At 41.0% G+C, this 21,163-nt stretch overlaps 1 protein-coding gene across 4 annotated transcripts in view; it reads right to left on the bottom strand.

The window, feature by feature from the left end:
* Window positions 1–5,946: 5,946 nt before the first annotated feature.
* The window catches only part of BLVRA (biliverdin reductase A), a 47,529-nt gene continuing 32,312 nt past the window's right edge, over window positions 5,947–21,163 (bottom strand). For 2 of the 4 annotated variants that reach the window (XM_056804819.1, XM_056804818.1), the window contains exons 5-7: window positions 17,243–17,350; window positions 16,066–16,237; window positions 5,947–6,345 (exon numbers count right to left, since the gene is read on the bottom strand). In XM_056804819.1, coding sequence (XP_056660797.1) covers window positions 6,093–6,345; window positions 16,066–16,237; window positions 17,243–17,350 — 533 coding nt within the window. In that variant the 3' untranslated portion in view covers window positions 5,947–6,092. Of the gene's footprint in view, window positions 6,346–16,065; window positions 16,238–17,242; window positions 17,351–21,163 lie in introns of those variants that run through there. The other 2 variants (XM_016424557.2, XM_056804820.1) reach the window with 2 other exon arrangements.

Raw genomic sequence — 21,163 nt, 5'->3', positions numbered from 1 at the left:
TTGGCAAATACTAAAATGAAATTGGTGCCAACAGGAATAATCATATTTTCTTGGTGGTTGGACTTGGACTCAAAGCCAGGTCACAAAATCAGAGCTATGTAGCTAGAAGGATGCTCCTAAGTCATCCCTCCATCACTTTCATTTTACATTTTCCAAACTACAGCTAAGAGAGATGACTAGCCCAAAGTCACCTAAATTGTAAGAAGCAGAGCTGGTCTTCTAACAACAAATCTGGCTCTCTTTGTCCTGTTGTATGATGCTAGGATAGTTCTTTTTTTTTTTTTAAACCCTTACCTTCCAACTTAGAATCAATACAGTGTATTGGTTCCAAGGCAGAAGAGTGGTAAAGGCTAGGCAATGGGGGTCAAGTGACTTGCCTAGGGTCACACAGCTAGGAAGTGTCTAAGGCCAGATTTGAACCGAGGACCTCCAGACTCTAGTCTTGGCTCCTAAACCATTGAGCCACCCAGCTGCTCCCAAGGATAGTTCTGAAAAGCTGCTAAAATCTTTACATATAGAACTAATTGACTTCATTTTTATGTGCTGGTGAGAGTCAAAGACTGGCTCTATGGAGCTAAGAGGCAGCTAGGTGATACTATGGATAGAACACTGACCCAATTTCAAGTCTAGCCTCAGACATTTACTGGCTGTGTGAGCTTGGGTAAGTCACTTAATGTGTTTGTCTCAGCCTCTAACTTATGGAGTTATGAGTTCAAATGAGATAATATTTGAAAAACTTATAAAGCAGAGTAGATACTATACAAGTTTGTATTAGTTTTTTAAACCTTTACCTCTGCTTTAGAATCAAAACTATGTATTGGTTCTGAGGCAGAAGAGGGGTAAGGACTGGGCAATAGGGATCAAGTGACTTTCCCAGGGTCACACAGCTAGGAAGTGTTAGGTCAGACTTGAATATAGGAAGGACCTCCCATTTCTACATCTGGATGTCTAAACCCTGAGCCACCTAGTAGCTCAAGATTTTATGATTATCACCATCATCATCCAAGAAATGCATCTTAGCCAAAAGGAGCCTCAAAGAGGCAGAGAACCTGGCAGATTGGAGCACCATCATTTTAACTTGAGCTACTAATGAGTAGAAAAATCTGGGCTGAATTGGACCTGCTTCTTCAGCCTACTCTGTGTGTGTATGTGTGTTGGTAGAAGGATCCTATGAGGTTCAGAACATTTCCAGAAAGCTGCTAGAATGAGCCCCCCTTTCACTGAATGACTGTTCCTATGTAAATGTGTATCACGTGCTACTTTGGGAGTGTCCAAGGCACTGGCTGAATTCCATGTGGCTGAATTGGAGACTTCTCTTTGCCCCCCCAGAACAGGAACCTCAGCCCTGATGACTATTAAGAGTATGGAAAGAACAAAGGAGAGCCTGCTCTGTGGGCTGGTGGGGTGGGCAGGGGTCTTTGCCCAGGAGAGGGACTTGTGAAGGCTTTATGGGGAAAGAGGGAGAACAATCTGTATAGGAGGAACACTATGGGCAAAGTCAGAGAGGAAAGGAGAGATAGCCAAGCACATTGTGGAGGGGAGGGTGGGGGAGGACTCAGGAATCGGTCAGAGAGATATGGGATTTAGAGCTAGGAGTAACCTTAAAGTTAATTTAGTTCTATAGGATGAAGTCAGAAAAAGCTGGAAAAGCCCACATGAACTGATGCAGAGTGAAATAAGCAGAACCAGAAGAACACTGCCTATGGCAATAGCAACTTTGTCCAATGATCCGCTATAAAAGACTTAGCTACTCTCAGCAATACAATGGTCTGGAATAACTCTGAGAGGCTCATGGTAAAGAATACTATCCACCTCCAGAGAAAGAACTGTTGGAGTCAGATGCAGATTTTCACCTTTATTTGGGTTTTTATTTTGGGGGTTTGGATCTATATGAGATTTCTCTTACAAAAATGAACAATATGAAGCCATTTTGCCTGATATTACATACAAACAATACAGATCAAATTGTTTATCATCTCCAGGAGCATGGAGAGAAGGGAAGGAGAGAGGGAGACAATTTGGATCTTACAATTTCAGAAAACATATGTGGAAAATTATTACATATAATTGGGGAAATAAAAACTCTTTTAAAATAAAATAAAAGTTAATTTAGTTCTATTGCCTCATTTTTACCAAGGAGGAAACTTCAGTCATGAGAGGCTATAATTTGTCCAGTATCATTTAAATCCATAGCAGAGTTACAATTCACAACTGCATTAGAGGAACATAGTTTAAAACTAGAAAGGACCTTAGAGAACACCGAGTTAAACTGCCTCATTTTGCAAGGGAGGAAACTGAGGCACAAAGTTTAAATGGTGTGCCCATGGTATTATGGCTAGCAAGTATCTGAGGGAGAATTTGAACTCATATCTTCCTGACTCCAAGTTCAGCACTCTCTTCACTATGCCATCTAGATTACTAATACTACAAAGGTCATCCAGTCCAACTCTTGTTTTATAGATGAAGATACATCCTGGAAATTCAAGCCACTTGAGATTGAATGATTTGCCCAAGGCCACATATATAGAAATGGCAAAGCCAGAATTTGGTCCTCTATCCACTACCCTACAATGTCCGTCTAGTTCTGTCTGTATTTATTGTAAAATGTGGAGGGAAATAATGTGTAGCTGGAAATGTAAGATAGAGCTGTGTGTCAGTCTTTAAATACCAAGCAAGTGAATCTGACTTTTATTCAATAGCAATAGGGAGGTATTGAAGATTCTTGAGCAGAGGCATGCCCTGATCAGGGTCTATGAATAAGAATGATTATGCTTTCTGACACTGCCTTCAGGAGCTTAGGATCCCCTCTATATTATGGGTGTGTGACTTTAGTAAAGAAGAATTGATCAAGTACTATGCTAAAAATTCTTGTCATACAGTGAAAATGAGAGTGGATGAGCTAAAGGAATAATGAAAAACTTGAGCAAGAAAAAGTTGCTTCGTAGAAAGCTGTTCCCAGGACAATTCCCTTTTACTATCCTGCCCACCTACTGGGCTCTTTCCAAATATCTTCAGTCAAAGATGACTAATCCCTTTCATCTCCTTCTCCTCTTTTAGCCTTTTTTTTTGTTGTTGTTGTTTCTGACTGTAGCAGGGTTTGTTTATAATGTCATAAGAGGAGAGAAAGACATGAAGATAAATGCCAGGAAAGAGAGTAGCAAGAAAATGCCTGGATACCAAGATAAGAGGAGTATGGCCCAGGGAAATATGTTTATTACAGCATCCCTGGTTTGTGGGAAGGACAATTATCTTTGCGAATGAGCATAAGGTTATAGGAAAGGGAAGGAGTGGAACGGAGAATGATGCTTTACAAACCATTAGTCAGAAGATATCTTGAAGTTCATTGGGTCCATCCCTCTCACTTTATATGTAGGGAAGTTGGGTCCCAGAGAGGGCAAAGAATTTGCCTGAGGTCACACAGATCGTAAGTAGCAGAGCTCAGCTTCAGTGGCTTCTAAGCTTTGCCAGCTCTTAAAGATCCAGCCTAAATGGCCTTCTGACTGTTCATTGCACCATTTGGTCTATTTGTCCAGCCCTAACTGCAATCCTGACCTCTAGTCCCACGTCTCTAAGTGCCCACTGGATGTATCAAATGGACATCTTAAATTCAACATGTCTAGAGCAGAGCTCATGATGCTCTCCGCCCAATCTCTCGTCTTTCTAACTTCCCTCTTACTCTCTAGGGTACCATAATCCTTCTAGTCACTCAGATTTTCAACTTCCATATCATCTTTGACTCCACATTCTCTCTCACCTCCCATATCCAAGTTGCTCAGTCCAGTTGTTTATATCTATAACATTTCTTCTAAATAGCCCCTTCTTTCTTCTGGAGGTTAACATCATGTCCCCTTTGTTTGATTGCAAAGACCTTCTGGTTGGTCTCTCTACCTCAAGTCTCTCTCCATTCCAGTCCATCTTCAACTCAGTTGTCAAAATGAACTGCTTTATTATTGTTTTTATTTTTGTTCTTAAAACCCTTACCTTCCATTTTAGAATCAATACTGCATATTGGTTCCAGGAGAGAAGAATGATAATGGCCTAGGCAATGGGGGTTAAAAGACTTGCTCAGGGTCACACAGCTAGGAAGTCTCTGGGGTAAGATTTGAACCCAGAACTTCATCATCTCTAGAACTGGTTCTCCATGCACTGAACTACCAAGCTACCCCTCAAACTAATCTTAAAACCTAGTTGTGACCAGGTTGCCTCCCTATTTAATAAATTGTAGTGGCTCCCTATTACCTCCAACACTAAATAAAAAAATCCTTTGGTAGGCTTTGAAAACCCTTCTCCTTCTTCTTTTCCAACTTCCTTATATCTTACTCCCTGCTGTGTGAATTAAGTATCTAAGAGACCACCAGATCCCAGTAGTCTGATGTAAGAGGGGCCACAGAGTCATGTATCTTAATTTGCCAGCAAAGCAGGTGAGATTCCTGACTGGAGGTGAGTATAGGACCTGAAGTGAAACCCTGGCCAATTAGAAAATCTTATGGGAGGGTTTAGACTGAGCTTAAAAAAAACAGTGTGTGAAGTGTCCTGGGGCTCTCTCTGCCATTTTGGGGGCTTGTAAAGGGGCTCTCTCGAAGCCATCTCAGTCTTATCTATGTAAGCCATCTCTGGTAAGCAGAATAGCAGCCAGCCAGTCCAGCATCCAGGCTGGAAATCCTGGAATTTTGGGGCTCTGGTCCCTTCCTGAACTCAAGCCTGCTCTTTGGTTGGTTTTAATTTGTCTGTGGTTAGCTGGGCCTGTGGGGAATCTAGGACCTGATGAAGCAGAAGTAACTCAGCTGGGGACCTTGAATTAGATAGGCTGGAAACCTTATTTCTCTCTTTCTCTCTCTTTACTAACAAATACTTATAATTCAGTATAAAATCTCCAAGATTAATTTTTATTCATAACACTACCCATGTACTGAGTGATTCAATGATACTGACCTTCTCACTGTTCTTCACACAAAGCCCTTCATCTCTGGACTACAGGCACTTGTTTTAAACCCTTACCTTCCATCTTAGAATTCATACTGTGCCTTAGTTCCAAAGCAAAAGAGCAGTAAGGGCTGGGCAATGGGAGTTAAGTGACTTGCCCAGTGTCACACAGTTAGGCAGTATCTGAGATCATATTTGAACCCAGGATCTCCTATCTCTAGGCTTGGCTTTCAATCCAATGAGTAACCTGGCTGCCCCCTCCAGGCATTTTTACTGGCTTTCCCCCATACCTGGAACACTCTCCATCCTTATTTCTACTTCTTTGCTCTCCTGGTTTCTCTTAACTTCATCTAAAGTCTCACTTTCAAAAAATAAAAATAAAAAATAAAATCTCACTTTCTGTGGAGCTTTTCCCCATACTTCTGAATTTGTTTCCCTCTGAGATTATCTCCATTTTATCTTGTTTATGCCATATTTGTTCACAGTCGCTTGCATGTTGTCGCCACCATAAGACTGCTACCAATATTTGGGACCTTTCTTTCTGCCACTTACTTCCAGGAAGTAATGGGTTCATAAGCACATAGATCTAGAGATGGAAAAGATGGTGGTTGGACCACTTTTGAAGATAGCTAGGTGGCACAGTAGATAGAGTGCCAGACTTGAAGTTAGGAAGACTAATCTTCCTGGGCAAGTCACTTCCACCATGGGACACATTCAATTCCAGGCCTTTCATATTCACAGCCTTCTATTCCCATTCGTACCCAAAGTGTCTCTATCTCCAAGAGAAATTCTGTCAGTTCTTTCAGTTTATTCCTTTATGACCTGGTTTTGAATAACCCTCATGATCTCGGTTGTAAACCTCTCGATGCCCTCCAGTCTTCTGTCTTTCCTAAAATGGAGGGTCTAGAATAAGAGCCCAAACTGGAGATGTGGTGTGATCCAGACAGAGTATGGTCTAGTATGGCACTTAATTCTACTTGTCCATTGAGCCCAGGGCTGATGACAAAAAGCAAAACCATGGCATAAGCAGACTTCTTTAATAGGAAAAATTAAACACTGCCACCACCCAGTACCATTTTCTAAGACCATGCCAAGAACTCTGAAATCCATTCTTGGAGGTGTTACACTGCCCCTTCTTCTTCTCCCATGGACTCTTCTTTTTTGGGGTGTTAGCAGTACTTTTGGATTTCATCAGCAATTTCCAGGCAGTGCAAAATGCGTTTCTTCTCCTTGGCTAGATCCTCTGTGGACATCTGGCCCAAAAGCTTCTTGACAAATATATGTTGGTCTCTCAGAAAAATATTCTTGTTTCCCTGAGCTGGAGGAGGGAGACTTTCCAGGCGACCAGATTCAAAAAGGAAATTTACATGACGCTCACGTTTCAGCTCAGGGCCTCTTTCTTCAATCCAAGTCAGTGGCCTCCTCAAAGAGAAAGAAATCAAGGAATTAGATGTGCCATAAGAAGCATCACACTACTGGAACCCAGCAGACTCATGATCAATATGGCTTATTTCCTTTTCCCTTGACCTCATAGCTCTAAAACTTCATTTTGCTTAGCTCTTATTGCTACCTGCCAACCTTCACAAGGATATAGTTATCCTTCCTGATGGACACCCCTATCAGCTGGTACCTTATTAGGAAGTTTAATGCTCAGGGAGAACTGATTTGTTCATTTATTTGTTATTTATTGAGTGTTAACACTGCACAGCCCTAGTACAAGATTAGTGTCATGATGAATACTAAATAACACTTAGGACCACGTGTTTCTGTAATGACCAAACCTCATATTTTTCACTGAAAAAGAAACCTTTTTTTCAAACTTTTCTTCTATGCTCATTACTTAAGCTACAGGATTCTAAAAGGATAGAAACCACATAGGAGAACAAATACTGCAGACTTCTATTCTGGGGAATGTCTTTCTTTCTTTGGAGACCATTTGCCAAACTAATCTAACAAGTATTTATTAATTAGCAACTATGTGCAAGGTGAAGTATCTAGATGGCATAGTGGATAGTGCCAGGTCTACAGTTAGGAAAATCTGAATTCAAATCTAGCCTCAAACACTAGCTATGTGACTCTGGGCAAGTCATTTACCCATGTTTGCCTCACTTTCCTCATCTGTAAATTAGCTGGAGAAGGAAATGGCAAACCACTCCAGTATTTTTGCCAAGAAAAAACTAAATGGGATCACAGAGAGTTGGATAAAAGAGTAAAATTACTTAACATGTGCAAGATAGCCAAGGTGTAATGGATAGAGACTTGGCTTTGAGTCTATGGAGACTTGGATTCAAGTCCTGCCTTTGACATAGTGACATATGATTCTGGGCAAGTCACTTAACCTTTCAGAAATTGAGACAATTCTTTTCAATCAGTATCGGGGAACTTTTTTGAGATGGTATGCTCAAACTTCAACTTCGAGCCATCTGGGAGCCCCCAGCATTGCCCCAGAGAGTAGAGGGAGGAAGTGCTCACATTTGGCTGCTGGGTGGAAAAGCAGGACATGTGAAAATTGTTCTCAGGTTTAGTGGAGAAGGGAAACAGAGCAGCCCTCTCCGTGCTGCTGGGGCATATGTGCTATACCTTCACCAACACAGCTTTAAATTGTAAGTTTCAGAGAAGGCATTAATCTACATTAGAAAGGAGTGCCTTTACCTGAGAGTTCCCTTTGACAATGATATCATAGTTCTAGTCCCTATTCTCTATCCCTTTGTACATGGTATTGTATTATAATCTGTGGATACAAGGTCAAAAAATGAAAAGCAGTCCCCTACCCTCAATGGGCTTATATTCTACTACTGAATATAGCAAGTGAACAGACAAGTAGAGATTTACATTTATGTTACTGTTCATAAGGCCTTTAGGGAAAGTGCGACAAATATTTTTCAGCTAATCTGAAATAAAACAAGGAGACCAACTCCCAACCAATCACAGGTTTACTGAGAGAGACCAGTGTCCCTCAGCAAAGCTTGATCATTAGGCTTCCTTACGCCTAAAGGAAATTGAAAAAGAGTTTTCCCTTGCTGATATACCCTAAAATTACATGACGTGAGGATATATTTTCCTGACAATGAGTAGAGAGAGTGTTTTTCTAAAGGAGTGAGAGATACAATTTTGGGTCAATGGGTGGGGGATACATTTTCTGTCATTACACCATGATATGTTTTCACAGTGCATGAGATACACATTTTCTTATAATGGGTGGATACTAGTTTCTTGAGGAGGTATCGCAACTTCTTAATTGACTGAGTCTTAATTTGTTAGGATGGCCCTTAAGCTGATATGTTAGGTCAAGACCTACTTCAGATATGACGTATATGATGGGTAGACCTTCTGCTTAGAGGATGCTCACCTTCTCATTATTAAGTCACAGGGTACCCAGACCCTCTGCCTGAATGGAGCCATACCCTACTGCAAAATGCTGGATTGTAGGCAAGTTGTAGAGACAAAGTTACAAAAACAACAGCTAAGTGTGCTACATTCCATTTGCTTAATATCCCTATAAAATACAGTTGCTATTATCCTGTTAATCAGTCATATTATTCTAAAGTTATTATTATTCTATTAATCACATCAAAATTCTATAGTTACTATTATTCTATTAATCAATCACTAGTCATATTATTCTATAGTTACTTCATTCTATTAAGTCATATTAATCTATAGTTACTATTTTTCTGTTAATCACTAGTCAATCATTATTCCAGACTAGTCACTTCCATTGGCTAAATATTGACTGATTCTTATATCTGGAGTCTTATTTAAAGAGGTCAGGGATTCTTGTTCTCTTCACAAGGGTGAGGTAGGGTTTAGTCTATCAAAGTTCTCTACCCTGCTAGGAAGTAAAAAATCAGATTATACAAATAAGGAAAAATAATTTATTTTTTACAAACAAAATGTGAAATGTTGCATTTACATTCATTATAAATGGAAAACAGAAAACATTATTAAACTCTAATAAACACAACAAATAAGTTAAATGTATGCTTTAGTTATGGCAACAACAATAATAATAACTATAGCTAGCAATTCTATAGCACCTTGCTGTTTGCAAAACACTTTTCATATATTATCTCATTTAAGATTGGAGGTGAACATGAGAGAAAAGATATCAGGGAAGGAGAAAGAAGTCAGTGAAGAAATAAGCCAGAAAAGGCACTTTGCCTATTGGGGTTTGGGTGATGACACAACGTTAATCAGGAGAGGCCAAATTGGAAGGAGGTCTGCCTAGGGCAAAGAGGAATGTACGGTACCTCCTTCCAAGGTACCATGATTCTAGTTCAGAGGTCATTTGCCCTTTCTCACGTTCCATGGTGATTGTGGGTAGGTCCAGTGATTGTAGCCAAAAGGATGTCAAATCCCAGCAGGTAAATCTGATTCCTGAATGAATCAAAAGACCAAGCCACTAGAAGTACCCACAGAGGTAGAATGAAAGAAAAAGAGCCTAGGGAAGACATTTAAACACAGAGAGTTGTATACTATGATGGAAGAAATTTGGGCAAAGACAAAAATTGGACCTCTAGAACAGTACAGAAATGCAGACTCAGACACAGAAAAATAAACACAGGGATAAAAGGGGAGGAAAAAACCAATGAAACAGAATACTGTGTAGTGACATCTCCATCTAATCGTCTTTGCCACTTAAGATTTAAAAATCATGTAATTAGATGCAGCTAGGTGTCTCAGAGGACTGAGAGTCAGGCCTAGAAAAGGGAGGTCCTGGCTGCAAATGTGGCTTCAGACACTTCCCAGCTGTGTCACCCCAGGCAAGTCACTTAACTCCTATTGCCTAACCAACCCTTATTGCTCTTTTGCCTTGGAACCCAGACACAATATTGATACCAAGATGGAAGATAAGGTTTTTTTTTCTTTTTAAATGATTCTGTGCTTTCACAACCATAGGCACAAGTAGGGGGCATCCCTGTAGAGTAGACAGAAATGACCTAAGGAATGAATCTGGCCCATGAGCTGATAGCTCCTTATCTTTTGGGGGTTTTCCCCAGCTCTTTTGTGTGGACCCTTCTCAGTACCCAAAGTGCCTGGCTTCACCTGCAATAAATACCTGCCATTGTGTCCTTCCTTAAGAAAAATCCTCATGTACAGGCATTCTTATTCACAGTTTTTTCCAATTCAAGGAGATTCACTTCACTAACAGGGCCTTCTGAGCTCTCACAGAAAAACTGAACCCTGCTCTCAACTATCAATTCCTTCTTCCCCAACAAGACAGTCTGCAGGAAGCCACTCACCAGAGGAGTGAAGTAACCTCTGTGTGTGTGTGTGTGTGTGTGTGTGTGTGTGTGTGTGTGTGTGTGTGTGAGAGAGAGAGAGAGAGAGAGAGATGCCACAGGGGGCTTCAAAGATGTCTGCAATTCCTCAGACCCCTCACTGAGGGCTATTTTAGGGCTCTCCCCGGGCACTGCTCCACTTGAGTCTGGCAATGACAAACTCATCGATAACTCAAGGAAAGAAATGCCATCCCCTGAGACAACTCACAGAGGAGTCTTAATACAAAGTGACTAGTCCTAGGAAGAAGCATGCTTTTAGCTGTCTCAACAACATCCGGGATGGAGAGAAGCCTCAGGTTTTAGATATAAAGTCTACTCCCTCATGCCCCTATCTCCAGAAGGGAAAGACAATCCTTCATACCGCCAATAAGAATAATCTCTCTTTATACCATATTGTGCTCTTAGACACACAAAATAAGTCACCTCAACAGGGGCTATCCAATTCTGAAGTGCCTGTAGCCTGCTAGTCTCCTGTTTTGACCAGTATTCAATTATTTCTTTGCTGCTGTTTGAAACATCAAGATTCACATCTGGTACCCATCAAGAGGACAAGGAGTTCAGAAGCTGGACCAATTTTCAGTGAATTCTAAAAAGTATTCTATCATTAAAAACTTTCTGTCTTGGCTATTCATGGGCTCATTTTCTTGTTTCCCTTGAATTCAAGCAGAGGAAAGGAGACCTGATGATTAGAGTTGGCAAGATTATTAGTTATAGTTGCATGTATCCAGTTTGAGGATTATTCTATTGCTTGGTTTTCATAAGTCTGAGTGGTATTCACTCAACTGTGCCAAGATCGGAGAAACTAGGTGGGTCTCCTATTACTTTTATCTGTCAAAATCTAGGGTCATCTTCTGATACTGATTAAAAATAAACTTGAAGAATTCCCTAAGTCAGGAGGAAAAGCCAAGAGAATAGTGACCTCCCCCTTTAAAGGGCTTTTAAAATCTTCTGATGTAAATCCTCTGATTCAGAAAAAGAAAAGTAAAGGGAAAATACAATTGGTCGATATAAAAAACAGACATCTACATGAACTACTCTATAGAAGGGCTTTAGTGTCCACCACAAGGCCAAACAATTGAACTTTTTCTCTAGACACATCTCCAGAAGAGGCAGCAAAATATAGTAGAAAGAGGGCTAGTCTTAGCATTAAGAAGACCTGAGTCCAAATTTTGCCTCAGACACTTGCCTTGTTACTGACCTTCTGCCTCAGTTTCCTTATCTGTAAAATGGGGATAATAACTGCACCTACCATTCACGGTTGCTGTGAAGATTTAATGAAAAAATGCATGAAAAGTATTTTTATAAACCTTAAAGCATTATATAAAAGCTAACCATTATTATTATTATCATCATTCGTGGTAGTAGTCGTCATAGCAATAATTATAATTTTCATAGGAGTAGTAATTGTACAGTAGTATAACAGTAGTGAGGCAGCTAGGTGGTTCAGTGGGCAGAGGGCTGGGCCTGAAGTCAGAAAGAACCAAGTTCAAATATAGCCTCAGATACTTACCAACCTTGTTTGCCTCAGTTTTCCTCATCTGTAAAATGAACCAGAGAAGGAAATGGCAAATCTCTCCATTATCTTTGCCAAGAAAAGTCCAAATGGGGTCTTGAAGAGTCAGACATGACTGAAAATGACTGAACAACAACAGCAGTGGGAACCCTTTATAGACTAAATGCTTCATGCTATAGATGAAGAAACTGAAATCCAGAAATGACTTGTCCAAGGTTACAAGAGTCAAAAGTGGCAGAGCTGGGCTTTGAATGAGACCTTCCTCCAACTCCAGGTGCCACAGTCTTTCCACTGTCCCCCACTGCTGCCTTCTGAGATCCCTTTCAGTTCCGTGACCTGCTTTTGGGAAAGTCACTTTGCTGGTTGTTCATTTATCACCTCTTCCACAGACACAGGCGAAAGAACCTCTGGTGGGTGGTTTGAACCTCCCAAATGGGGTCAGGAAGACTTGGACACAACTGAAAGGCAACAACACAACACAATGTGCCAAGCACTTTTCTTTATCATGGATTTATCTTGCTTGTATATAGTTTTTTCTTTTTTCTTTCTGTCATTTCCCTTACTGGACTAAGAGCTCCTGGAGAATTTTTCCTTTTTCTTTCTTTCCTCAGAGCTTATCATAATGCCCAGCACATAGTAGGTGCTTCATAAAAGCTGACCAACTGGTGATAAGAAAGGCAAAAAAAAAAAGGACCCTCTCCTCATGGTCTAATGGGAGAAGATATTTATCAAGGGAGAAGCCATTTAAAGAAATGAGTCTATACAGTATAGGTACACAATGAAGGCATGCAAATGCTGGAAGAAGGAAGAACAATGAAGGCAGTTCATGCTCCTTGAGGCTAGCTCCTGGGATAGTTAGGAATTTATTATTGACATCAAGCCTATGCTTGCCTCTTTTACAACACCCATCATTGATCTAATTCTTCCCTTAGGGACAAGCAAGAAAAATAGCATCCCTTTCCATGTGACAGCCCTTGGAATCCTCGAGGAAGGTTTATAAAAGGCAAACTCAAAAGAATAAGATTGTCTCATCCAGAAAAATGGAGGCTTAGAGGCTAGAAGAAATTATATCTCCTTATCGGGAAGCCATTCAAAATTCACCCATTTCAAGGACCCTCCACCCTGGGCCTTGCCCTTCCATTAGCTAGTTCCTCTAAAAGCTTCAAGCTAAAGAGGGAATCCAGGTCAACCACATCTTATTTCTCTCTACTTTCTCTCCGGTGCCCCCTTATCTCAACACTCCTCACCTCAGCTTGTTAGATCCTCTTATTCTTTTAACCCTTAGAATTGATACCATCAGTTCCAAGGCAGAAGAGCAGTAAGGGCTAGCAATGAGTGTTAAGTGACTTGTCCAGGGTCAAGGAAGTATCTGAAGTCATATTTGAACCCAGGACTTCCCATTTGCAGGTCTGGCCCTCTATTTGCTGAACCACCTAGCTGGTCCAGCTCCATTTATTCTTTATTCAGCTCCCACTAGAATGTAAGCTCCTTGAGGGCCAAGACAGTCTTTCTTTCTGATTGTATTTGCATTCCCCAGTGCTTAGCATGGTGCCTAGAACCTAGTGAACACTATATAGAGTCTTGTTGACTGACCATAAACATGATTATAATCTATAGAACCACAGATGATAAGGCCAAGGGAGAAATGGACTCGTTCAGCTATTTCAGAAAGATGGAGAATTGGTGGGGTCATCCATCCCCTGATGGGCTTAAGAAGGCAGGCTGGGGACAGAATGAATGCAGTTAATGGAGACACATGACACAAAGAGCTGTAAAACCAGGTAAGTCATCAGTCCAAGAAAGCCAACAGACTAAAACTACATAAATAAATTTCCCAAAGTTTCAGATCAATTCTGAAATGTCAGGCTGAGTCTTAGTCCTTTTATTAAATTTCCAACAATGTTTTGCACATGGTCAGTGCTTAAAGTCTACTGAATTGATCTGGATGTTAAGAGCCAAGCAGTTACTATAAAACAAAGTGAAATAAAAATTATTTTGAGGTTTCATCCTATTAACAACTATGCTGTTTAAGGAATGTGGCCACATGCCAGGTGCAATATACCAACAGAAAAGTGTGGATAGGTGAGTTGGGAAGACGGGAAGAACACTACAGATTTGGAGTCAGAACTCTTGGATTCAAAGCCCAGCTCTGTTACCTGCTACCTGTATGACCCTGGACAAGGGCTTGAACAAGACCCTCCCTAGATCTGAATTGCTTCATCTGCAAAGTAAGAATGGAACTATATTATCTATAAGGTCTCTTTCATCTTTCAAAACATTAATCCAGGGACAGAACAAGCCAGCTTAAATTGGACTTTAGTTTCGAGGCTTCTCTCATAGCCTAAAGAAAGTGCTCTGACAAAGAGTCTTCATTTTTTTAACAGATCCAAACACTTTTAAAAAAATCCTTACCTTCTGTCTCAGAATCAGTACAAGTCCTGGGTTCAAGATGAAAGAGCAGTAAGGGATGGGCAATTGGGGATAAATGACTTGCACAGAATCACCTAGTTAGGAAGATCAGAGGTCAAATTTGAACCCAGGACCTTTATTTTCAGGCCTGGCTCCCTACCTACCAAGCCACCAGCTACCCAGATCCAAACACTTTTATTTTTTTAAAACCCTTAACTTCTACCTTAAAATCAATTCTGAGCATTAGTTACAAGACAGAATATTGGTAATGGCTAGGAAATGGGGTTTAAGTTACTTGTCCAAGGTCATACAGCTAGAAAGTATCTTAGACCAGATTTGAACCCAGTACCTTCCATCTCTAGGGATCTGGCTCCCTATCTACAGAGTCACCTACTTACCCCACATTCAAACACTTTTTTAAAAAATTTTTTATATTTATATTATTTTAATAACAAATTGCCACATAAGTTTTTCAAAGTCATATGATCAAATTGTCTCCCTCTCTTCTTCCCTCCCCCATTCCTGAGCTGACAAGCAATTCGATATGGGTTATACATGTATTATCACACAAAACATATTTCCATATTGATCACTTTTGTAAGTGAGGAATCTTACAAAACCCAGACCCCAAATCACATATCCAAAAAAAGTAATAAATCATATGCCAAACACTTTTAAAAGAGAATTTCCTCTTAACTTCACTGGCTCTTTCTTGGAGGAGTTAACAATCAGAACATTATGAGAAGAGCGATACATAGCTGCTGCCCCCCCAAAAATGTTCAACTAGGATGTAGGATATTAATTAGTTGTGTGACTTCAGGCAGACCATTCAGCCTCTTTGTACCCCAGTTTCCTCATCTGTAAAATGGGATAATGGTATACACACAATTACAACAATGTAAATATAAAGAACTATGTCAAATTAGACATGGTGCAATGATGATCACCAAACCTTCATCCAAAGAAAAGAGGAGAAAATGGTTCCCCACATCCACAAAGAAGAGAGGTCAGTCCATGGTGAATGTGGGACATCACACATACTGCCAGATTCCATAGCTGGGTTGGAGAGTTTATTAAATTGCATTTTCCCTCCCTCTTTTTAAATTCTTTGTTCCAAGGCATAGTTTTCAGGATAGGAAGAAAGAGGTATGTTGGGAAATGATGAATAAAAAGAAAATGTATTTTTTAAACCTAGGGAAAAAAAACATCAGTGGGATAATAAATAGCATCTGCCCTATTTCCTCCCAGGGTCACTATGGGGCCCCAGTGAGAACACATATGTGAATGTGCTAATGACTATAAAACACTTCACTACTATTCCTCTTTTTCTGGAGAGGCTCGGGTATTTCTGAGAATGGAGAACAATCAGCCACTGGGTTCCCAAATTTTAAAACCCCCTTACATTCTGTCTTAGAATCAATACTAAGTATCTGTTCTAAGGCAGAAGAGTAGTAAGGGCGATGCAATTAGGGTTAAGTGACTAGTCCAAAGTCACACAGCTAGACAGTATCTGAGGCTAGACTTGAACCCAGGTCCTACTGATTCCAGGCCTGACTCTATCCACTGAGCCACTTAGCTACCCCATACTGCATTCTTATAGGATTGAAAACTGGAACACACCTTAAATATCAACTAATTAAACCCCTCATTCTACAGATGATGGAACTGAGGTCTAGAAAGATTTAAGACATTTGTCCAAGGTCATGCAGGTTTTTTCACAACTGAGTCAGAATTGGAATTCAGGACTTCTGATTAGAATCTAATCCTTTCTTTTTACTTGAACATGCTACCTCCTAATGCTACCCAGCTTCCCACCACACAGTATTGTCCTGAACAATTACTGAAATAAGGGCTCTAAAAGATCTTTGGAAGAGTCCATAGGAATTCAAATTCCCACCATTTCTTTCTCCTCCTCCCCCCATTCCCTGACCGACTCACCTTTTGTCCACAGTCTCTAAGTGTACCGTCATTTTCTGATACTGATCCTCCTTCCGTTCTTCCATGGTGGCTGAGATGAAGGAAAGTTCCCCAAAGAGGCTCACCAGCCAGGACAGACGAGAGATGGCACTGAACGCAATGAAGCCAAACTTTCCTTTGTCCAAGGGACCCCCTGTAGCAAAGAACCAGAGCACTAGTGAGCCATGAAGGACCAAAAGAACTCAGTGGCTAACCAGATTGTTCCATTGCTACACCTTGAGGGGTTAACCCAGGGAATGACAATTTCTAGGGCAATGGTCTTATCAAGTCCTCAGTCATAGAATTTGCTGGATATTTCAGGCCATTCATTTCTCTGTTTCATCTGATAAGCAAATAACCAATTATAATAGCTAACACTTATAAATGTAGTCCACATGCAATATTGCATTTGTCTTCAAAACAATGCTGTGATGTAAGTGCGTTATAACCCCCATTTTACAAATGAGGAAATTGAGGTACAAAGATGTTAATTGCCTTTGCCTCAATCGCACAGCTAGCAAAGGTAGTCTAAGGTAGGGTGTGACTTCAGTTCTTCCTTATTCCAAATCCAGCATTCTATCAACTATGCCCCCTATCTACTTGCAAATCAGAGGGAATCTTAGCATCCTCTGGGAAGGAAAGATTTTGAGGAAGGTCCCCAGCACAGTGGGAAGACTCCCTGTAGAGCATTTATGGAAGGACAGAAGGATGTGTGGATTAGACTCTAAGTTGTTTGGAAGTACCCACACTGATGGGCTCACAAGTCCTTTGACATCTAAAGCAGTTGGGTCAAACTTAAATGGAAATAATAATCATAATAAACATATATATAGAAAGAGAAAGAGAGTGACAGAGAGAGAGGGAAGGAGGGAGGGGGAGGAGAAGAGAGGAAGGAGGGAGGTAGAGGAAGGAAGGAAGGAAGGAAGGAAGGAAGGAAGGAAGGAAGGAAGGAAGGAAGGAAGGAAGGAAGGAAGGAAGGAAGGAAGGAAGGAGGGAGGGAGGGAGGGAGGGAGGGAGGGAGGAAGGGAGGAAGGAAGGAGGGAGGGAGGGAGGGAGGGAGGAAGGGAGGAAGGGAGGAAGGAAGGAAGGAAGGAAGGAAGGAAGGAAGGAAGGAAGGAAGGAAGGAAGGAAGGAAGGAAGGAAGGAAGGAAACACAAACCTGTAAAGTGAAGGGTTCCTTCCATTAGCTCTTTCCCAGCCACTTCATTTTTCAAGAAAGCAAACTCCTCCATCAGGAGCTCAATATGCTCCTCATGTAAGATTTTTCCTGCCGAGGAAACAAAGAGGGTCAAGACCAGGTTGCCTGTGCTGTACAGGATTTCCTCGGGGACAGAACAGGTGTAATAGAGGGCAACAGATATACACAAGAAGGGGAAGACAAGAAGTCAGGAGAGATCAGCACTGTGGCTGCTGTATAAAGAGTTGGAAGGTTCTGCCATATGACAAGCAGGTTATCTTGGTGAGAAATATGGGTAAGCCAAAATGATCACAAAATCTAGAAAGGATGCAATGCCCTGGATTCTAAAAGATGGGGAAAATGAATGCTATACAAGTTTCTATATTGCAGACTAGAAAGGTTTCACATCATCAGGAGGCTGTTTCAGGATTATAGGAATTGAAGAGAGTTTAGACATCTAACTACTTTATAGATTGGAAATGAAAAATGAGAGGGGTTGAGTGACTTGACCAGGATCATACAGCTAGTGTCAGAGTCAGGATTCAAATTATGGTTTCTTGGCTTTCAATACAGTGCATTTTCTACAATACCCCTCAGTTTGAGTAGGATTTGTCATTTGTAACTTCAAGAAAATATAATCTCTTTATAGAACAAGTAGTACTAAATAATGCCTGGGGGTATTATATGGTGATTTAAGTTTACAAGGTGCTTTCCTTGAGACAATTCAGTGAGGGAGTTAGGATAACTAGTGTTATCTCCATTTTAGGGATGAGGAAACTGAGATTCATAGTCACATCACTATTAGGTAATGGAGCAAGGACTCAAAAACAAGGTCTCTTGACACCCTATCTGGTCCTTTCTCCAGTCGTTCTCAAGTTTCTGCTGTTTACCTGCACAGAACTCAGACACCAGTGTCCTATGTTTAGACATCTAGAACATGAACAGTAAAAGACTTCAAAGTGCCTACTGCACACATAAAATGGGAATCTAGTCCTAAATTCAGATATACTTTTCCTTTAAAGAAGGATCTAAGTGTTGATCTATCAAGGCAGCTGAGTGGCACAGTAAAGAAAGGACTGGGCTTGGAATCAGAAAGACTCTTCTTCCAAAAGTTCAAACCTGGCCTTGCTGTGTGACCCTGAGCAAGTCACTTGGCCCTATCTGCCTCAGTTTCCTTACCTACAAAATGAACTGGAAAGGGAAATGGCAAACCACTCTGGTATCTTTGCCAAGAAAATCCTAAACGGGGCCATGAAAAAATCAGGCACAACTGAACAATAAAGGACAAACTATACACTTAACACTGCCTGCCTCGGTTTCCTCAAATGTAAAATGAACTGGGGAAGGAAATAGCAAACCACTCCAGTATCTCTACCAAGAAAACCCCAAATGGGGTCAAGAAGAATCATACTGAAACTACTAAACAACAACAGCAACAAAGTGTTCATCTATACATGCCATTGTTCATTCCCAAGTATTGCAGTTGCAAGCTGTCCCCTGTGTAAACTGTCAGCCTCAGCCCTAGCTAAAAGCCACAGTGCCCTTTCTTGCAGGGAAAACTAAAAAGCATCTTAGGGCCCAGTGCCTTGTGACCTGCTGCAGTGACTAATTACAGAGCTCAAGGCTGATGCAGCTGAGAAAAGCCCCAACTCACACTCGGCTTGAGACTCTTAGGTTGCTCAGGGACTTTTGGGGATTTGCTAGGACAACCAGTGGAGATTGTGAAAGGTCCTCATTCTAATCTGACTTAGTTAATAGGCAGGCAAGTGTATGTATTTATACATTTAAGGCAAAGAAGAAAAATACAATCTTCTTTCTCGTGAAAAGAGTGATCGATTTGGAGTCCAAGGGCTGAGGTCAAAATCCTGCCCCTTAATACTTGTTAACTTTAGGGTTTATCTCTCTGGGCCTCAGATTCCTCACCCATAAAGTAAGGGCACGCGCCCGATGGCCTCTGAAATCTCACGTTCTAAAACTATGCCACATTATACTTCTGTGTGCAAATGATCTCCCTTACTCCCTTCCCCAAACTAATCACTGATATACTGGGGAACAAAACCCTATAAAATTCTGTCATAGGTAAGTGTGACAAAGTGGATTTGGTGCTAAAAAAGGATTTCTGGATAATGGGATCAGAGGTTTAGAGCTCGAAGGAACCTTAGAGGTCATCTGGTCCAACCCACTTTTTTTACATATGAAGAAACTGAGGCCCACAGAAGTTAAGAGACTTCAAGGTCACACAGGTTGGAGGTGGTAAAACTAGGTCTGTGCCCCAAAGTCTCTACTCCATTCCTGTTTTCTTTCCACTCTACCGGCCTGAGCTCAAGAATACCTCGTCCAAGCCCTCAGTTTACAAAAAAGTCACCAAGGTCCAAGAGTGCAAAATGAACCCCCCAAGGTCACACATGTAGTAGGTAACCAAGCCAATCTGCAAACTAGGCTATCAGACTCCAAGCCACGATTCTGTTCATGGGCATTAGATTAAAAAAAAACAAAAAACATTTTTGAACAGAGATTGAAACAGACAAAAATATTTAAAAAGATTACACAATAAACTCTGTGTTTATGTACAGACAGAAGCCTCCACAGTACTCTAAGCACATGTGTGCTTCAGGCAGTAATCAGAGAATCATCCAAAGAGGCACTTCACCCAAAGGGCAGCTGGTCACACAGGGCCATTCGGCCATTCCTACATAGGCCAGCCTGCCAGAGAAGCAGGGTCTCCTAGGAAAGAAAACAATGAAGCACAGGCACACACAGGCAGACATTGAACCTCCAATGAGCCTTCATTTCCTTCCCTCTTTCAGAAAAGGCAAATTACTAACAATAACAACAACCAAAAAATCAATCATATTAGGGAGTGATTCTCAAAAAAATAAACTGATTCCAAGTGCTACCTTGCAAAGAGCACAGGCTGGGCTGTCCAGGTTCTTCTCAATCCAGATTGACTATCACTAAGGAACTGAACTGAACATCCTTAAAGAAGTCACTTATCAAGCCTGTGTGTGCTTCAGTTACCTCATCTGTCAAATGGGTATAACTAATACCTTCTTGGCCTACCTTTCAGAGTTATGTGTGTGTGTGTGAGGATCAAAGAATAATAATAACAAAAGGAAAGAAGGAAGGGAGGGAGGAAGGAAGGAAGGAAGGAAGGAAGGAAGGAAGGAAGGAAGGAAGGAAGGAAGGAAGGAAGGAAGGAAGGAAGGAAGGAAGGAAGGGAGGGAGGGAGGGAGGGAGGAAGGAAGGAAGGGAGGGAGGGAGGGAGGGAGAGAGGGAGGGAGGGAGGATTGATTTATTAAACTCATTTGATCCTCATAAAAATCCTGGGAGGTAGATGTTATTATGATCCCCATTTTACAGATAAGGAACATGAGGCATAATTAAGTTATTTGCCCAGGACTGCACAGCCAGTAAGTGTTTGAAGTCAAATCTGAACTCAGGTTCTCCTGACTCCAGGCCCAGCACTCTATTCACTGAACTACGTATCTATAGTGATAACAATTGTTATTAAGCAATTATAATACTATATTATTATATTTTAATAAATATAGCAATTAAGCTATTGTTACAGAATTTATATAGAGCTTTAAGACTTTGTTGCTGTTGTTCAGTCACTTTTCAGTCATGACTAACTTCCTGACCCCATTTGGGGTTTTCTTGATAGAGATACTGGAATGGTTTGTCAATTCCTTCTCCATCTCATTTTACAGATGAAAAAACTGAGGAAGACTGAGTGAAGTGACTTGTCCAGGGTCATGCAGTTAGTAAATGTCTGAGGTCAGATATGAACTCAGGAAGATGAGTTTCACTGACTCCTGACCCAGCTCTCTACCTACTACACCTCCCAGGTATAAGGCTTGAAGCTTTAAATTTTTCATTTAATTCATGCAGCAGCTCTGTAAG

This window comes from Monodelphis domestica, chromosome 7 (genome assembly GCF_027887165.1).
Source record: "Monodelphis domestica isolate mMonDom1 chromosome 7, mMonDom1.pri, whole genome shotgun sequence".
Taxonomy (NCBI): Eukaryota; Metazoa; Chordata; class Mammalia; order Didelphimorphia; family Didelphidae; genus Monodelphis; species Monodelphis domestica.
The sequence above is the reverse complement of the archived record's forward strand: the minus strand, read 5'-3'. Positions and strand labels throughout refer to the sequence as shown.